Genomic DNA, 16,747 nt, shown 5'->3' with positions numbered 1-16,747 from the left:
TAATACCAACTAATTTAAAAACAATAGAAAACATATAATACAATCATGTAGCTCCGTTTTTCTTTCCTTATGCCTGATCATTCTGGGAATTCGAAAAGTTAAATGATAGATTTTGGTCACCTAGACTCCCTGCGAACAGATTTAAGAAGACCATGATTGAATTGATAGTTTTTTCATATATCGGCAATATAGTCAGCAACGATCAGTCCCACATCAGATCACAAAATTTGCTTCTTTGCTTGCTTTTTTTGGCTCATAATAAAAAAGACCACCAGACCAAACCATTGTTGAAGTTCATTTTATGATGGCTGAGTATTGTTGCCTAGGCTATTAGACTACTACTTTTCCCCAAAACTTAAGCTTTGAGGAAATGGGTTACTTAAGCTTTTTAAGATATGGGTTTAATATGTATAGCAAGTTATTTCAACATAGGCTAGTTAGACATTGATTGAAATCTTTAGTCCATGAAATAATCAGGGGTTTGGACGGCGCTGATCAAGTGAGATCCTATTCCTCCATGGAATTGCTAAGAAAAAGAGAGAGATATTCGAGGGACCCACACGTCCAATTTGTTTTTGTGTTTCTCTTCCCTTTTCCAGCAATTTTCATTTGGAATCATTCATCATTGGGACATAGAATCTTTGTCAATTTGTTGGAGGGGCCTCATTCAGTAGGTGCCTAGTTATTAAAACACCCCTCGTTAGGTTTAATATTACTTATCCGTACTTTAGAAGAGGGGCAGTCCAATTGAATCCTTAAACCAGCAGGGACACAAAGGGGAAATATTGAAAAAGTAGTACAAAGCATCGCAAACTCAATAACATCAGCAAGCAAAGTCAGAAGGAAGAAACAGACAATAAACCCGCTCAAATCATCTCTCGATTGCTAGAATCTTTTCTTAACAGTCTCATTCATTCATTATTTTTGTGATTGTTAAGCTCATCGCACACAAATATAAGAATCTTCAACGGGTTCTATATTTTTATTGTCAGCCACTATTAACACAGCTTTTATATGCCTGCCAGCTCACCATCACCAAATATGCATGAATATATGGACGGCCACAGAGAACGCCTGCGCCGCAATCAGCACATTTTCACCGCCTTTGAATTTTACCAAGTTGCAACGCCAAAGCTAAGTGCATGTCATATTCAGTAATATGAAAAATTAACGCGTTCATAACTTAAAAAGGGTATCAAAATGGTATAGCAAAGTAAAAAATATGTGCTTAATTAGATTTTTTGTCTGAAAAAGTAATGTTATAATATTTTTTACCATATAGGTTGTTCATGAAAAGCAAAGAAGTTTCAGGTTCGAATCTGTTCAAAGAAATTTCAAACGGCAAAAGAGTACACAGGAGGAGGAGGAGGTTCACCCCACCCTCCCAACCCATGATGGGTTGAAAAGCAACCCTTCAAGGTGACTCTTATCTCCGATACCAAACTTCCTTTGTGAACTTTCATATAGCTATTGGTGCTCTATGAATCCGATGCTTTTCTTATTCCTCTTTTTGCTATTCTCCCTATTTCTTTCTTTCTTTCCTAGCATGTTTCTCATGGTTTTTCCTTTTTTTTATTTATTTTTTCTTTTCTTTTTACATGGTTTTACCATACCCACATAAACTTTAAAAACTATAAATAACAGCAAAGATCACACATATATTCATGTGGCCAATTCCTTTTAGTTCTCTTCGGGTTTTAGTCTTCCATTAATCTTATATTCCTCTTCCTCCCTTCAGTAACTCCTCCCCATTATGGCAGCACGTCCCTTGTTTCGTTTGGGGTCCATGTTCCGTGCTCCTCCGCCTCCGGCTCCCACACCAGCACCGGCACCGGCACCACCACCAGCACCTGCACCTGCTCCGTCACCTGCACCTGCACCTGCTGCACCTGCTCGGGCACCTGCACCTGAACCTGCGCAAGTGCCAGCGGCACCTGCTCCAACTCCCACTCCTGCTCCTGCACCAGCAACGGCACCGGCACCTACACCTGCTGCCCCTCTGGCTCGACCTGCATTTAGGCCGGTGGCTGCGCCTCCACCCACAGTCTCAGACCCCACTGCACCAGCAGGCCCAGCAGTAGCATTTCGGCCTTTTTTTACCGGCACTGCATCCGTTCCCTCATCTCCAGTGGCTCCTAGAGTCCCTGCTCCCACAGTCCAAAAACCACCATCTCCCACTGCCGTTTCTGTCACATCTTCTGTGCCTTCATCTCCCAAGCCCAAGGTTACTGGCCCTTCCTCTTCTGTGCCAACTTCCCCTGTTGCTAAAGCAGTGACAACAACCACTGCCTTCGCCATTACTGATACTAGAGACAAGCCAGCGGTTAAAACCCCACCTCCTTCCCCAAAGCCCAAACCCAGTGCTCCACCACCCTCTCCTTATACCCTGCCACCTGCCCAACTCAAGCCCACTGCAGAACCTGATTCCAGGGTTCCTGCAGAGGCCGAGAAAACCGTCACCATTGACAAGCCCAAGCAATTTCCCAGTGGCACCTCCCAGAGGGAATTCCGTGAGCATCAGACTTCTGGCATCTTCCACAGTGAGAGGCATGGGGTACCCAAGGAAGGGCAAGCAAGAGAGAAAGGTACTAATGGCAAAAAGTTAACAGAATATGAAGATGGCATGAAGATTATCACAATTGCAGGGGAAAACAGAGGTGCTTTCATGGAAGTAATCCAATCCCCAAACAAAAAGCAACCTGCAGGTGGTGAAAACTCAAGCTATCTCCACAAAAAAGGAACTCATGTAGTGAGGAAGAATGGCAGTGATGCGGAAACCAATAGCAGCACTAGCAGCGATGAAGGAAGCCCGAACCGCAAAGGGAAAGCAAAGCAGAAGGCACTGCCAATGAGTGCATTCATGAACAGCAATGTCCAAGGCATTAACAATTCCATCGTCTATAACAGTTCCTGCACCCACCATGATCCTGGGGTTCATCTCGCTCTCTCCAGGAAGCCTGCTGGTGGAGGATTCCATGTGAAGGAGTATACAAGCGAGCAGAGCTAAGACAAGTTGGACACACAGAAAGAGAATATGAAACAAAAAAAGCTGCGCACTTTAACTTTTGTGTTTCGAAATAGGATATTATTAATTATGAAAAAGAATAAAAACAGACCAAAAAAAAAAAAAAAAATGGGAGTGATGTGAGTGTTGTTAATGGGCAGTGGTTTCTGATTCTTCATGGTTAGCTTCCACTTTTATGGTGGAATGTCAGTGAAGATTGGCCATTGCCTTGTGATAATAACAAGGGCAATTGGCTTTTTTTATTGTTATTGAGAATGGTAGAATTTGAATATTACCAGCGGGTAAGAAAGTTGTTTGTGTAAAGGCCAATTGTCATATTTAATACACACTTAAAGAAAAATATTGGATACTGTCATTTCCTTATTTATCAGCCTTATTATTATTATTTAGAGTCTTAATAAATCAATCAATATACTGTTTTGGAATTGGATGCCATCTTATTTAATCATATTGGAATTTCTTGTCTTTGTCATTAGATCATAAATTTTGTTGAAACATAGTTTAAAAATTAACACAACAAAATATTTTAGATTGATTAAACTTATACGTTCAATTGGAATATGATATTTTGACACAAATTTTAAGAAAATTAAATAAGATTAATGTTATTATAATTATAATACTTTCCAATTTATGATTTGGTACAACTTTAACCAATGAATCTATTGTATAACAAAATCAAACAGTTATTTCTACCATATTCTTCATCATTTTCATTTGGGTAATGAAATTTTACTACCACAAAAGGGAATACCATTGGCTTGGACGACTGAGGATCCTAATTTCGACGTTTTGCTCTAAATGGGAAAGAAGAAAAAGAAAACAAAATAATAATAATTTCTAGTATTGAAAAACTGATACCTGCTCTTCCATTTTCTTGCTAATTTCTTGTGTTCTTGAACAAAGTTTGAAGCTTGAAGATACCGTAGAGAGAAGAGAATTGGGTTGGTTATATATAGCGGGTAAAGAAAGATGCGTATATTCTTGGAAATAGAACAATAATGTAATGCCATTTGTTAAGTAATTCGATGCCAACCTATTCATATGGGAATTTAATTCTAGTGTATATGCATTATACTTGCATTTTCTTCTTCTTCTTCTTCTTCTTTTTTTTGGTTTTTTTTCTTCCCAATTTTGGATTTGCATCGTAATTTTAACAAACGTACTGGGGCTTCGGCTTTTGGGGTTGGATGTTTTTGAGGATTGGCTTCTCATCTCCTGCTCCGTTGAGTCACAGACCCAGATTTGAGGCCTGTCGTGCCTTTTGCAATTTGGGCTTAGGTGTGAGCTAACTTTCCAGCCCATTGGCTCACTTTACGGACGGACCCGAGTACCCCCTGTTTTGCTGGCAGATATGAAATTACTGTTTTACTCCACTAATGATATTGTTAAACCTACAGCAGTGTCATCTTTTTCTTGAATTTTCTTAGAAATTATTATTATCAATTTTATTTTTCTATTTTTTTAGTAAATAAATTTATTTTTCGCAGAGCTGAAATAAGCCAAATAGGATACTGCTTTAAAACACCGTATTAGGCCTACACAGTGCACGCTAACAGTGGGTCTCTGCCTATGTGCTTTGTGAAGCCTTGCTTGTGGAATTTATTGATAGAAGATATCAGAAATCAATTTGATGGACCTTTATACTTCATTTATACTTCTCGTTTCAGAATATATATATATATATATATAAAGAAAAAAAAAATGGGGAAAGAGAATGGGGTTCTGCCAAATAATTTTCAGGTACAATGATGAGAGAATGATCTGCAAGTCTTTTTGACCTTTCATTCCGATTGTATAAGCTGGGCATATTAGTTGGCAGCCTATATTTATCTTCTCTTTTTAATAAAAAATTTAATAAGTTTTGAACCCCTTTTTTTTGTTCCCCCCTTAATTAAAGTGTGAAAAAGACTTTTCTTGATGCACTACTAGTGGCTAGTGGCTAGAGACTGTATATGCATAAAATGGATGCCCACGTTCTGTTTAAGCTTTCTCAATAAAGTAAAGGGTTTTAAGCATGGTTGAACATGGTGTTACAAATTGACAATGTGACTCTTCGAAATGGGGATTTCTTGGTATAGATTTTGTGGTTGGAAGCCAAAGACTAATAGAATATGGGACTAGAAAATATCACTTCACCCAAAAGAGCTTCTGGCTTTTCAAAACAACTTGTTCAACATTGTTTTTTCTATCTTGCCATATGTTGGTAAATGAGCTTAGCCAAGCATTAAGATTAATATTAAAAGCTAATAGGCCAACATACTATTTGATGAAATATCTAAGAGTTAGTGTAATTAACTCCTAAAAAAGAATCATTGTCAATCCACTGCTATTGTAATGCATTTTATATTATTGTTAAACGATGAATAAGTAAACTCAAAAAGAATTTGCAAATGCTCATTATCCTTTAACATTGTTTGTTTTTACTACGAAGAATAAAGTTGAGATATGCATGTAAAAACGACAATTTTTAAGGTGCAAATAAGATGGATATTGAAACAATAGCTAAAATACATGGTCATAAAAATTTTGAGAGTTCAGATTCCTTCATGTGAATGCATAGCCATCCTCCCACTAACATATCTTCTAAAGCTAGCTAGTGCCAGCCTAGCTATCTAATTTTAGCGAAAGGTTCTACAGGAAAATAACAAAGTTAATGAATTAGCAAGGCGCTGATTGATTGCTATACTTTAAAAAGGAAGTGGATTTTGAAGAGTTACATTTTTTCTTTCCCCAAGATAGCTTTAGATATGCTAAAATACGGTATATGTTATAATCAGCAAGGACCAAAAGATGTCCCACCCCCATATCTGAAAGATGAAATTGGATAGCTTTAAGAAGAACCTGAAGCAATTTTATTAGCTTTAAAGGCAGAACCAGAAGACCAAGAAAGGCTACAGTCCATTGCATGCTCACCATTCCAATTGGTTTTTTAGGCTTTTAGCCTTTGCTGCAACCTGACAATTTGCTAACTGTCAAAATAACAGTAAAATGAGTGTAAGTCATCTAATTCTTCTTTGTCTTTGTTTCCCTTTGGCTAGGCTCTTTTGGAAACCTGTTCCAGCTAAGCTTTCGTTTTCTTAGAACATTCTTTTTGTAAATGTCTGATTTGCCCTTGTAAGAGAACTTATTACTTTCCTGTGTGGCATGTAAAAGTAGTCCTTTTTACACCGACTCATGTATAGAATTTTATGGTGCCAGAAGCCTTTGACCGAGTTTCCTCCCATCTATCTCCAATAGTTAGGCAGGCTCATGAAGTAGAACTTTTGAATAGGAAAAGATAGGAGTTTTGAGTCCAATATAAAGGCAAAGCAAAGAGAATTTTCATGCCATGAAAGCAAGAAGGACATAATTATAGCAAGTTATAAGATGGTTGAAACAATGGGAAAGAAAAAAGCACCTGTACTCTCACCTGGATGTTATTTTGTTCAAAATGCAGTAGTCGTTCTGGTTGTGTGATATTTTTCTACATTGTATGCAAGGTCTTTTTTTATTTTATTTTATTTTTATTTTTATTTTTAACTTTTTCTCCATGTGGAATTGGCTTTTCGAGAATCTGTGTTCATTATTCGATAGAAAACGAAGGAAGAGTGCAGAGGGGAAAAAGAGGTAGAAGAAGAAGAAGAAAGAAGGAAATGAAGAGTGGCATGGTGCATTCTATGAGTCCCACCATCATAGAACTCTCACATGGGATGGGAAGGTTATAATTTATATTTAAATCCCACTACTCATACCACTACCAAAAGATGTTCTCTCTAATCCCTGTAATTTGAATTGCTGTAGCCAAACTACATGTAATTATCAAACAAAGCATTAAGTAGTTTGGCCACAGCAGTTTGTGGTAATTTAACTTGGATCATATGGTTGAAGAAAATTTGCGAGATACAGAGAGAAAACAGAGTACATAAATTACATCTTTAGACAACCTTCCATGGTGTTTTTTACTTTCCATTATTTTGAGGACCGATTAGGATAATTGGGATACATGAAAACTAATTAGCACATATTGGGTGGTCCCAGCGTACTATCATTTGTTGCTTTCACACATCATATAATTTATACTTTCTTTTGGAAGTCTGGACCTCAACCTTTTTCTCTTGCACCATAAACTATTAAATTTGTCCCTTCATTTTTCTTCTTCAATATTATTTATTCCAAAGTGAAAAAATGGATGGATATTTGATGCATGCGTTATCAACATTGACTTGTGGGCAGAGAATTAAAAAGTAGGGAGACGTGAAACAGAGAAATCTATAGTAGAAGGGAAATTGAAGCATTAGGTGGAAGAGAAAGACATGGCTAAATATGTCAATGAAAATAATTAGTAATGTTCAGTTTCTCGAATCCTCTACATCATGTAGGGATTTAACAGTTTTGAAATACCAAAAAGGAGTAAAACAAAGGGCAAAACGGTTTACCCTTTTAATTTTTCCAAAAAATAATGGGTATAATTGCTCTGGCTTCTTATAGAGATAAGTATTCATAATAGATATGATCATATACTCGAAGAATTAACCACCAAAACAAAAAGAGAAAAGAAGAAGAAAGGAAGAAATTAAGAAAAAGTTAAAAGAAAAGAAAAGGAAAGGGAAATAAAGAGAAATTAAGATGGATGCAAAATTGGAATTTCATGTGGGCAGGGGAGAAGAGCAGAGCATAAATAAGACTTAAGAGTATGCAGCAGAGGGGGGTGAGCATATCACTTCAAGAATTTCGGCATATCGAACATGCCAGACAGAGCCAACATCGTGGCTCGTCGAACATGCCATGCTCCCGTAAACATGGCTATGTATTAGGTCCCACCTACAGGGACACGTGTTTTCATCTGATTCTCCATCCCAGTTGGCCCCTTCTCCTTTTCACTCACTCTTCTTCTTCTTCTTCTTCATCTTCTTCTCTATACCAAACCCCCTCACTACCACTTGCTTTGACATATTTCTTTCGTACCGCCGTTTCTCTTTCCTGCTTGCTTTGTTGAGAAAACATGAAGGTTGGTTGTACAAGTGAACCATGCACATTATTACACAAACCTATTTTTGAAGACAAAATTAAATATATTTCTGCCTGACTGTTTAATTGATTATGTTAAGCATCTCTGTTCTGTTCATATGATCCAAATCTTTTCCTTGTTTATCACAGATCTTCAACTGGGTTCACAAGAGGTTCCATCATAGCGTCCTCAAGGGTTTGATTTTCCTAACTTGTGTTGATTTTTTTGCTTTTATTTTATTCTCATAGTATGCTTTTGTTTGTACATCAATAAGTTGATTTTGTATTTTTCTTTTCGAATAAGAAACACAACATTTTTAAGGTACATTTTCTACATATTTTATTTCTTTTGGCTAGATGACTTAGCTCAAAACGTGGAAAAGACTGAACTTGTTACGAGTGACAAGGACACGCAAGCATTGCTCAAACAAGTTGCACTTGTTGATGCGCTTGATGGTTGGAAGGATGGCATTTTGACAATCGGGACGTTCGGTTTTGATCCCTTAAAGCCATTCAACCAACAACCGAAAGAATATTTGGTTCTGGAAAGTGAAGAAGATGATGAAGAAAGCCGAGAGTACTTGCTTGATAGTAATGATGAAGATGGAGAAAATGATAATGTGGAGGATGAAGAAGTAAACCCTTTGATGTTTACGAGCCTGGGACACAGTTTTGAGGATGTTGGCCCGAACTTTGATGCTGATGTTCTTGAGAAACCTGATGATGTGTTACTGACCCTTGATGGAGTTCCTTTAGCTCCATATGTGGGGTCTGATCATCATCATGGACTTGGTATGGAACAGGAAATTTGCGCCGTTGATCAAAAGAAGAAGAAAGGTGAAAGAACAACGTTGGCTGACTTATTCTTGGCTGATGCTGATGTTAAGATGAAACTAGATTCTGGTAAAGTTATGCCTAAATCCAATAAAAAACTTAATGTTGGATCAAAAAACGGCCTCTCCTTTGCCAAGAAGTTCATTCCTCGTGTCAAAGAGGATTCAAGTCCAATAAAGAATCTGCAACGAGTGAGTAAAACTGTAAATTCTCTTCCCCACTCATATTCTTTTCTTTTTTTCCCCTGATTTTTTGACTGCGAAATACTGAGCATTGTCATTAAGCTCATCAAGGTACATAACCGCACATTGATTGTCAATGTCTTTTTTCTCTTAACTTTTTCTTAGAGAGTTGAAAATCTCGATTTATTATCTTGTTGGTTAAAATTCTGATATTTCAAGGACTTGGTTAAAACTCATTAATCAATTCCATAATGCTGCAATATATAGCTGATGAAGAGGATGTTGAAAAGGAAGATTCATCCTGAAATTGACGACAAGATTAACAAATCTGATGGCCAGAAGCCTGCAGCAGGGGCAGCAGGGCTCGTGATCACCAACGGCGAACAAGCAGCTTCTCATGAAGCAGTTTCTTTGCTTCCAATTCAAGGTATTCTTCTAATAAATTATAAATTAAATATATGCATAAAAATGTTCCATGAACAATGTTAATTGGCCTTTTGGTTCTCAAAAGAAGAAGAAATCCATATTTTATGTTTCAGTGAAAAAAAATAAAATAAAATAAAATACTGTGTCCTTGTGACCTGCCTCCTGCATAAAACCCTCTTCTTCTTTTTTCAATTGCTTCTAGTTGACATGTTCTAATTGTATGTATCCCAGTAGTATGCATTGTCAGTTCAAGGTGGGTAAGCATCAGCAAAGAAGCTATTATTTCTATTGTCACTTTCCATGTGAAATAATAGTACTAATCATCCACTAATAATGGGTCCCTCCTACAAAGTAACTCCAAATATAAATCCCACCAGGAAAGTGTCAAAATTTTATGAAAATTCTAATCATTCCTTATTCATATGGAGATGATCATGTGGTTGTTTTTTTATCATGCAACTCCAGCCCTCACTACATCACCTTTACGAACCATCGGCATTTTTGCCACTCTTAATGGATACGTGGGGTTTGGTCCTTGTTCCATTTTTATCCAGTATGGGTATGATCATAATCAGTATATGTCCTTCTTATCGTCATGATTATCCATCACCTTATGATGTTATTGGGGATTTTTTTGTATGGAATTTTCATATATATATATATATATATATGAGATAGTTAAGAATGTGTCTTAATTTACTGATCTTGTTTGCAGGTTCCACTTCTGAGGTTTGAGCAATGGCCATGCCTGCCTTGTTCCTTATATATATATATATATATATATATATATATGTATTTATTATATTGCTGTATAATTAATAACTTTGTATGCGCAGTTTTAATTAGGTTTTCCAAGTGTATGGACTGTTTGGCAAGTGTGATTGTTTTGTAATTTCTTTTCTTATATTATTTTGTTTTAGTATATTGATGATGCGAGTTTGGTTGTCACATAACTCATAAACTATATTTAATGTTTGGCGTTTTGATGCACATAGTTACTAAATCATATGCATAGCCAATTTACGATATTCGCAATTAATGATAAGGGAGATTATGATCAATATTGGATAGGCCTCGGACAAAATTTGTATATATAGAACATCAAAGCCAAGTTAGTTTGCCTTTTCTCCTTAATATAATTCAAATTACGAAAGCTAAACAACAACATGCTCGTTCTAATATGTTTGGGTTTCAGAATTTCTGTTTCCTCGTCTTATCAATCATTTCCATTCTCCCTTTATTCAGATTTATCATTGCTGCATGAGGTTTGGATGTGTTTGATTTCAAATCAAACATTTCTTAACCCCACAGGTTGCCCTTGTATATGATGGTCAACTTTGCGATTAATTAATTAAAAGTACTTTTATATATTTATTTATTTTTTCACTCTTATATAGATGCAATGATCCTTCTCTTTGGAAAGCCTTTATATCCATCCAAGTTATAATATAAAAAAAAAGAAAAAAAAAAAAAAACATGTACAATTTTGATGAACCCAAAGGTGCATGATTGTTCTGAAATGAAACCGCATCTATTTATGCAATTTGCAACTATATATATATATATATATATATATAAAATGCGATTGGTATTTCTTTGATTGGCATTTCTTATAATGCACCAGTTACAGTTTTCTCTCAACATTATTAGCAACTAGATGTCATGTTTCCGTCCATTCATTGCACCCCAAAATTGACATTTCTCGGCCAACCTGCCAACGAACACCACTTCTCTTTATAATGATTCCTCCATAATTATATTATACTATTTGCTTAATAAATTAAAAAAAACAATGTTTTGGTATGACTTGGGCATATCAAAACAATATGAAGTCAGGCTCAATCAATAGGAAACCATTTAAGTCTCACTTTCCCAACTTTGTTTATGTTAATTATTAGAATTGTTTTGTAATTTTGTCATTTTAATATTGGTTTTGTGTTTATAAACTCCTTTTTCTTGGCAAATAAAAAATTAAAATTTGATCAATCTCCAAAACTAGTCAACAAAATACAGTGTTATTCACCAAAAGAAAACAAAACACGGTGTTTGGACCCTATTGGACATAATTTTCATCACCTTTTTTTTTTTTTTTTTTTTTTTTAATTGGTAGAGAAAACGAAATAGTTGACGAGTTTATTAAACTATGATACCAAGGAAAGCTGATTTTGCAAAATGTCAATTTGGGGTGATTCAAAAAACGTGGACACTGAATGGGGATTATGCCCGTCTTAAACGTACCTACTTGAATTTTTTTTGTTTTTAAGATCTTTATAGTTGACAAAAAAGAAAAATGAAAAATCAGTGGCACTAAAGCCCCATAGTAATTCTCACATTATAGACGATTTTCACATAACAAAATAATAAAAACAAAAGTTGGCAGCGAAGATGCCACAAAAATTATGTTCGCACTCCTAAAGCTGGCAGTCCAGGTTCGTCCTCTGACTTCTACTGCAGCCCAAATTTATAGCGGTACAAGTTTGACCTCTTACAGGGTAGGTTTGCTAAAAAAACTTCGACGCAATAAAGACGAAACCAATAAAATAGAGTTTTCTGGGTTATTTAAATAAATATTTATTGTAGATCTGTGGTCAGTTTATTAATGATTATTGCATATAAAAACTCGGTTGGTGGTCACTGTTAGTCAGCTAAGTTAGAGGAGAGGGAAAGAAAATACGCTCCATAGATCTCTCTGCCAAAGCCTCTCTTCTTTCCCATGTAAGAAACCTTCCCAAATACCATTTTTAGTTGATTTTCCCATCTTCTTTCAATTTCTATGGATCGCATCCACCTTTTATATTGATGGGTTTACTCTGTTTACTTTTTTTTCTTCTTTTTCTTTTTGTTTGGTGTTGACTTTGTTGTAAACAGTAGTTGCAGAAATGGCTTCAGATTCTAAAGTTTTCAACTTTTCTGAGGTGGCCAAACACAACCACAAGAAGGATTGTTGGATCATAATCTCTGGAAAGGTCAGATCTTTATTTTCTAAATCTGTTTATGGTGGTATAACTTGTGTCAAAATATTAACGAATTATCTCTTGTTTACAATAAATAAATAAATAAATAAAACAACAGAAAGGCTTAAAATTCTAGTTTTGTGCCAAAACAAGGGGGTGATTCAATATCTTCTACTTGGCAAATTCTTGTGCAAGCGCTTATTTCTAATGAATCTCCGAATTTAATTTGCAAAAGTAATGGGGAAAAATTGTAAACATAGAACTCGTGGCTAGTTGGTTGTTGTTGGGTTGGATCTTGCGTAGTTCTGCTAAATTATATCGTTTAAATTCCCTGAAAACTTCCTATAATATGCAGTGAAATATTGAAAAAGATTCATAATCTAATCAGATAATGTATGAGACCTCATTGACTCCTCAAATCCTGTTGGGAAGTAGTTAGATTTAAAGCTTTATCGAGTTGAACCCGAGATTCATGTATATTTTTCCTCCCTATACATTTCGTCATCAAAATTTCTGCTAAATATTTTCTTGATATAGTTCATAGGTTTGAATGAGAGAATAAAAAACTGAACTTTCACAGGACTCTTCCAATTCCATGTTTATATTTCTGTTCCCCACCTGATGAAGAATCCTTTATAAGCTGCTGTTAATTGAAACTCAGGTCCAAAGAATATTCTGAATGGAATATAGACCAATAAGACTTCTTTATGGTTTTGATCACTTGTTGGCACTTGCCACCAGAGAGTTGTTCTTTACTTTGGAATTTCTTTTAAACCAATGCTCTTGTTTTTGATAAAGTGAGGTACTTTTTAGATTTGTCAATTACTTTGATTCTACTTCCTGATAGACAAAGAACTTTGGAGGTGGAAAACAACTTAGAAATATTCAGAAAATGTTTGTTATCATTTGGAGCAGCACATATTAGCATGGTCTTTGGACTATGTTGACAATCTTAAGGTTGTTAAAACATAGAAAACAGAGTAGAATATGTGCCATGAGAAACCATAACTGACAGCAAGGAAAACCAGAAGTATTTGGCCAAATTAAGTCTGAACTTTTAATGAGATATCTTGGAGTGATAATTCCGAAGCAGGTCTTCTTAAGCTCTTTGATTGAGAAAGCAAAAATTTTCTTGATATTTTTTTTTTTTTACATAAAAAAGAGAGAAAATTTCTTTTGCTAGCTCCTATTGAAGTTTTTGATCAAAGGTAGATTGTTAACAATTCTTGTATATGGGATCTTACATTATTTATTTATCCACTATTTTCAAAATTATATTAGATGATTTTTCAACTAGTATGTCTTAAAAACTTCTACTCCAGGTCTATGATGTCACCTCATTTTTGGAAGAACATCCTGGGGGTGATGAAGTGTTGCTATTGGCAGCCGGTAAGATATTGTGGACTGCCTCATTATTTCCTCCCTACTGGTTTCTAGAACCCAATGTTAAAGCTGTAACATAACATGGCTATGAAACTCTATTTTTTGAATATTTTGCAGAGAAAGATGCAACTGAGGATTTTGAAGATGTGGGCCATAGTGACTCAGCAAAAGAGATGATGGGAAAATACTACGTAGGGAAGGTTGATCTGTCCACTATACCGGAGAAACCTAACTACAAGCCACCCTCACAACCGGCGGCTCTCCAGCACAACCAATCTTCTGGTAGTGGTAGTGCAGTGAAGATCTTGCAATTTCTGGTGCCTTTGTTGATCTTGGGACTGGCATATGCTCTGCAATACTTGCGGAAAAAAGACTAGGTTTCGTAATTCGCCTATTGGGTATTCAACATTGAGCAATGAGCTAATAGAGCTAGGGTGCTGAATAATAAAAGGGATTTTGAGTTGAAAATTCTGTAATTTTTGAACACTTTGTACTATCCTTTGTTCATGTATACGGCTCAAGACAAATACTTTCCTTATATATGGTAATGCTTGCATTTTCCCTTTTAACATGGTCGGATTTGTTGGTCTATCTGAATTGGTATAATTTGTTAATGAAAGTTAAATAATTGTGAGCAACCTTTTTCAACTCCAAACCCATGCCTCCTATGATTGAATCTCGTTTAGGACTTTTCTTCTGCAATCAAAATGTACATATTCACATGGATTAAAGTGGAAATTACATGAAGTTTTGACACAGTTTTTGTTCTCATCGGTTTGCACATCAAGGATCAAGAAAGACCGATGGAAAGTAAACATTACGTGCTGGAAACTTTTTCCTTTGGTTTTCAATGAAACTCTAATAGGGATGTTTGCCTGAAGAAAATGAACGATATGCCGCCCAGGGCCTCAGGCTACACGTAGGCCCATGAAACCTCCTACGCTAATTCGACTTGTAACGCCAAGCCTCATCTCTTAAGCCCTCCGATAAAAGGTATTAATTCTAGCTATGCTTTGGGCCTGATACCTGTCATCTTGGTTTTCACACATTTCTTTTCTTAATCTTGGTTTGCATTCTGGCCCAAAACTACCCGAAATACGAAAATAATAAAAAGATAAACAAAATAATTTCCCAAATCCAAACCCAAGGCCACGCAATTGCTGGCAGCAAAATGGATGAAACAGCACATGTTTTAGATAATAATGTAGCTTATGTTCATACCTATATAAGTAAGGTTAATCTAAACAATAAGAGATGCAAATTCACGATTAAATTATATCCACCCAAATCAATAAAACATTGAAAACATCACATGTTTATCCAAGTCTTACAAATTTGGACAAGCACTATATCTCTTGCATAGCTTGTTTTTTTTGCTTATTCTGGTATGTTTATTTAGTCCAATTACTTTTACCAAACAATGCTTCTATTATGCTTTTAATATGTAATCACACAAAACAACCAAGAAAGAAAAATCTCCCTCTCTGAAAAATAATTTAATTATCATTATTTTTGGTGGAGAGGGTGCATCCCAAGAGAAAACTTGTTTTTTGCAAGTGGTATTGCTATCATAATTCATTCTCACAAAAAGATAACCTAGCCTCTGTATCAAATCAGTAGATACTAGAGTAGAATCTCTATGTTATACATCCCTAGGGCTTCTGCCAATCTTTCTTTTTCAAGGTAACAATGCATTGCCGTATCAAAACAAACAGTGGATATATAGTAGTACTAATTTCTTCTTCTTCTTCTTCTTGTAAAGAGGCTTTAGTTACAATTTGCTCAATACATATATATTGAAAAAGTAATAATTATAAATACAATACCTATTTTTCCCATATGATATCGATTTGCACCTCAAATCTGCAAGATTTGTGGGATACGCCCTGTTGTTCATTTGAAGGGTAGATTAGATGTATGGAATAAGCAAGTTCACCAACTGAGCACATAGGAAAGTTAATCAGCAGCAAATTTCTAGTGCTCATGGCAATATTGCTCCCTTCTCTCGATCTATGTGGAACCCACATTTATGGATCTCATCTGTTTGTGAGGGAAGGGAGCAGTTCTTCGGGAAGCGTAGTAAATTTTTTAGTTAATCAGAGCATTGCTAGGGCATGCATTTTGTATGTAAGGACAGACACTTAATGTAAACATATTTACAATTTGGTATTCATTTTTTGTTTCTTGGTCTGTACTCTCTAGTAGTCCTTTTCTATCAACTCAGAAAATTTAATTATTTTTTAGTAATACTACATCCATATGACATAGGTAAACAAAATAATTATTGAGTAAAAACATAGTTACTGCGATTGATTAAGTTAGGGACATGCTAGCTAGCTACCCCTTGAAAAAAAAAAAATTTCCCTTCCAAATCTAAACATTATTACTAAAACTGGCAAAACACATAAGATATACGGATATGTCACAGTTGAACCTCAGGTTGCTAACCATATTTATTTCCTGTAATCAACATCCAAAACGTATGTATGGAATTTGATCTGACATGAAGAAAAAAAATAAATAAATAAAAAGCCCTCTTCTCTTTTGTCTAATAATAAGCTTTGGAAACAAAAGTTTCTCATCTCTTACACTCCCTAAATTGTACTTAAAGAGTGGTAGGCTTAGGTTATTATGGTAATTATAATCAAGTTGGGATTAATTGTAAGCATATATAATTCATCTATAATTTGAGCATTAGTGTTCCTTATCCACATACAGAGTTTTGCATTCTATTCAATATTTGTAATATTGTGTTTAGATTTCTCTTGAGGGTCACAATCTATACGTCTAGGGGTGATACAGTGACGTTCTTGCGGCTCTATTATGAATCATTTTCTCAAAAGAGCTTTTGGTTTTTGTTTAAGCACTTAATGAATTGGTAGAGGGTCTTAATCAATCTTATTAAAGAGAAAGTCTCCCTCGGGTATTGTTTGCTAGATCATTGTCGTTGGCTT

The 16,747-nt window shown here is 35.5% G+C and overlaps 3 protein-coding genes across 7 annotated transcripts; all 3 read left to right on the top strand.

The window, feature by feature from the left end:
• The first annotated feature begins 350 nt into the window (after positions 1-350).
• Positions 351-3,380, top strand: LOC107406910 (vegetative cell wall protein gp1). Of its 2 annotated transcripts, none has more exons than XM_016014129.4 (2): positions 351-1,419; positions 1,739-3,380. In XM_016014129.4, the coding sequence occupies exon 2, from the start codon at positions 1,754-1,756 to the stop codon at positions 3,005-3,007; it is 1,254 nt and encodes a 417-aa protein (XP_015869615.3). In that variant the 5' UTR covers positions 351-1,419; positions 1,739-1,753; the 3' UTR covers positions 3,008-3,380. The 2 variants fall into 2 exon arrangements, with proteins under 2 accessions (XP_015869615.3, XP_048335258.2); XM_048479301.2 differs by having other exon boundaries at positions 355-1,419; positions 1,761-3,380.
• Positions 3,381-7,567: 4,187 nt separating this feature from the next.
• On the top strand, positions 7,568-10,446 carry LOC107406908 (protein TILLER ANGLE CONTROL 1). 2 transcript variants are annotated; one of them, XM_048478653.2, is made up of 5 exons: positions 7,568-8,015; positions 8,165-8,210; positions 8,372-9,051; positions 9,298-9,457; positions 10,172-10,446. In XM_048478653.2, the coding sequence occupies exons 1-5, from the start codon at positions 8,010-8,012 to the stop codon at positions 10,189-10,191; spliced, it is 912 nt and encodes a 303-aa protein (XP_048334610.1). In that variant the 5' UTR covers positions 7,568-8,009; the 3' UTR covers positions 10,192-10,446. The 2 variants fall into 2 exon arrangements, with proteins under 2 accessions (XP_048334610.1, XP_048334611.1); XM_048478654.2 differs by having other exon boundaries at positions 7,575-8,015; positions 8,372-9,039.
• Positions 10,447-11,832: 1,386 nt separating this feature from the next.
• Positions 11,833-14,360, top strand: LOC107423685 (cytochrome b5). Of its 3 annotated transcripts, none has more exons than XM_048479773.2 (4): positions 11,833-11,885; positions 12,325-12,422; positions 13,733-13,799; positions 13,911-14,360. In XM_048479773.2, exons 2-4 carry the CDS (start codon positions 12,336-12,338, stop codon positions 14,168-14,170), a joined length of 414 nt encoding a protein of 137 aa, XP_048335730.1. In that variant the 5' UTR covers positions 11,833-11,885; positions 12,325-12,335; the 3' UTR covers positions 14,171-14,360. The 3 variants fall into 3 exon arrangements, with proteins under 3 accessions (XP_048335730.1, XP_015888785.1, XP_015888784.1); XM_016033299.4 differs by lacking the exon at positions 11,833-11,885 and adding an exon at positions 11,942-12,171 and having other exon boundaries at positions 12,328-12,422; XM_016033298.4 differs by lacking the exon at positions 11,833-11,885 and adding an exon at positions 11,946-12,171.
• Positions 14,361-16,747: the final 2,387 nt, after the last annotated feature.

Source organism: Ziziphus jujuba, chromosome 7 (assembly GCF_031755915.1).
Source record: "Ziziphus jujuba cultivar Dongzao chromosome 7, ASM3175591v1".
NCBI classification, from domain to species: domain Eukaryota; kingdom Viridiplantae; phylum Streptophyta; class Magnoliopsida; order Rosales; family Rhamnaceae; genus Ziziphus; species Ziziphus jujuba.
This window is presented reverse-complemented; position numbering and strand designations above follow the sequence as displayed.